This window comes from Limulus polyphemus, unplaced genomic scaffold, assembly GCF_000517525.1.
Source record: "Limulus polyphemus unplaced genomic scaffold, Limulus_polyphemus-2.1.2 Scaffold3952, whole genome shotgun sequence".
NCBI classification, from domain to species: domain Eukaryota; kingdom Metazoa; phylum Arthropoda; class Merostomata; order Xiphosura; family Limulidae; genus Limulus; species Limulus polyphemus.
Genome location: NW_013669562.1, coordinates 95,230 through 97,593, shown reverse-complemented (window position 1 = coordinate 97,593; position 2,364 = coordinate 95,230). Strand labels below are relative to the sequence as shown.

The following is a 2,364-nucleotide window of genomic DNA, read 5'->3' as shown; positions in this document are numbered from 1 at the left end:
TGAACCAAATGTTAGACACAAGTTCTTGATAATCTTTAAAAGTCTAGAAAGTACATATTAGATGTACTGAGAAGTTGTTTTGAACACAGTTAAATTTTTATATTTTATATGAACATTATAGATTTCACAGATTGGAAGTATATCGTCTTTTAATTATTCTATATGATAGTTGAAGTTAACTGTTTTTTCCAATTTAAAATATATATAGAAAAAACATCAATGCTGTATTTTAACTTTCTTGAAATATATTAAATATGATTTTTCTAATAAATTATATTTTATAGTCTTCTGATTTACTTATTAGTCCAAAAATAACTTTATATGAAAACTGAATCTAACTTTACAGTTCAATAGATATCTTATCAAAAATACTGGAAAATAAGTAAAATCTGAAAAATATTAAGCATCTAAGCTACACAAACAGATATTTAAAACTGTTTTAGTCTATCAATTCACAAGAAAATGGTGTTAATATTTACAAAAATGTAAGTCCACAAAGTATAATAGCTTTTACTGACTTTGTTGTCAACATTTTTCAAGAATGCAAAATGCTGAAAACAAGTTTTTCAACTCTTGCTGCCCTAGGGTTATTTACAGTTTTAGTTCCCGTTTATTAGTTATTATATTTTTTTCTTCTTTTAATATAACAGGTCTTTCCATAGCATATTTGCTACGAATATTCTACACCTTATGCTGTAAATATGTATATCATAACTTATTATCCAGTCAAAATATGTTTAATATTTAGCAGTTTCTCTAAATCTATTGTTTCATTTCTTTATATATAAGAATGTTCAATGCTAACATTCTGGACTAAACTTTTAGCCCACTAAATTCTCATGTTTGCTGAGTTAGTGGTATTCACCATGTACAACTGAAAAACAAAACAGATACAGAATTAGACTGACTACATACAATCACAGCTATACAGGTGATATTACTGATAAAGTTATAAAGAGGTGGAGTCAAAATTTCTACTGAAAATGTAGCAAATACTCCATTGTGGTCCCTCTTGGTGTCGTGTGTTTTACCCTAATGTCGACAGTAGTTTTTGGATCAAACCTAGAAAATACCTCTAAGTTATTTATTTGTTTTACATTATAAGTTTCTGAAGAAATAAATGTTTCCACACACACAAAGCAAAAAAATGGAGAAGGCATTAAAATAAATCAAGTATCGAAACTTGGGATCCACATCTCCTTGTCTGTACCAAATAATCTGAGGAAGAAAAAATAAAGAAATAATTTTTCAAGTTCTAATATGTGTATTATTGAGTTGTTTTTAGTCCAGTGATAAACAGTTATAGAAAAACACAACACTTGAAACATAAAATGCTTCCATGTGCCCTAGGTTTAGAAGATAAATAGCATTAAAGTCAATTGTATGAAAAAAAAAAAGTATATTATTTCACTCACAGTTTTCAAATGCCATATTAAAGCAATCTATACAGTAGCACTGCAAATGTACTGCAGCTAGCAGATTTTTGTAAGGTCTGTGTTTTAGTTTTCATGACAAGGGATTTTTGTAACCATAGCGGGAGAACAAAAAATCATTTTCATGGCTATTTCCCAAACATGGTTCATAAACGTGGCTGCTGTGGTATCAGTGCTGCAAAACTTATCTCTGAAATATACATAAATACTCCTCTTTTTCTGTGTGTTTAAACTCATGTAAAATTTGAACTACAAACAACATTGGTGAATCTTAAAGTTTGTTTGTTGTTTTATTTGACTTGTTTAAAATGTTTTCATTATTGCAGTTCAATATATGTGATATCTAATTGAAAACTTTAACTTGAACCTTATTGTGTGAACCAGAATTGAAAGCTATTATATTTTTCTATGCAAATTTATTCCTTTTAATTTCTTATACTGAAGCCATTTTAAATGTTTTTGAAGAATCAAACATAATTATTTCACAGGGAATCTCTACTCATCTTAGATTAATAAAGCTAGGAATAAGCAACAAACTGGTGGTGTCATTACAGTGATAACAAGAGATGTGTCCAATGTCCATATTCAAATTTTACAGAAGACATTCTTGAAGTTCTACACAGAATTTATTTTAATTTCAAAAATTCATCTTAGTTTGTTTCATTCTTTACACAATGTCATAGTTGACAAATAGTTCAAAGATAGGTCACTTGATGCTAAAAGGATGTATGACTCACATGAACTTCAGGAAGCTAGTATTCAACTGCAATAAACCCCTTAAAAACATCATTTAATTGAAATTACAGTGTTCACATAGTTACATTTATACTGAAGTATTAACTCTCTTGCCCTGGGTATCCTTTACTGCGCATGACACAAGGTTTTAGTGTCTTGCATTCAAAATTTTATTAAACTACTTTTTGTTTATGTT

The 2,364-nt window shown here is 28.5% G+C and overlaps 1 protein-coding gene across 2 annotated transcripts in view; it reads right to left on the bottom strand.

Moving 5' to 3' along the window:
* Positions 1 to 323: 323 nt before the first annotated feature.
* LOC106470336 (transmembrane protein 243-like) overlaps positions 324 to 2,364 on the bottom strand; it is an 18,175-nt gene continuing 16,134 nt past the window's right edge. For both annotated transcript variants that reach the window (XM_013930887.2, XM_022398953.1), the window contains exon 6: positions 324 to 1,218. In XM_013930887.2, the coding sequence (XP_013786341.1) occupies positions 1,099 to 1,218 (120 nt within the window). In that variant the 3' untranslated portion in view covers positions 324 to 1,098. The remainder of the gene's footprint in view (positions 1,219 to 2,364) is intronic.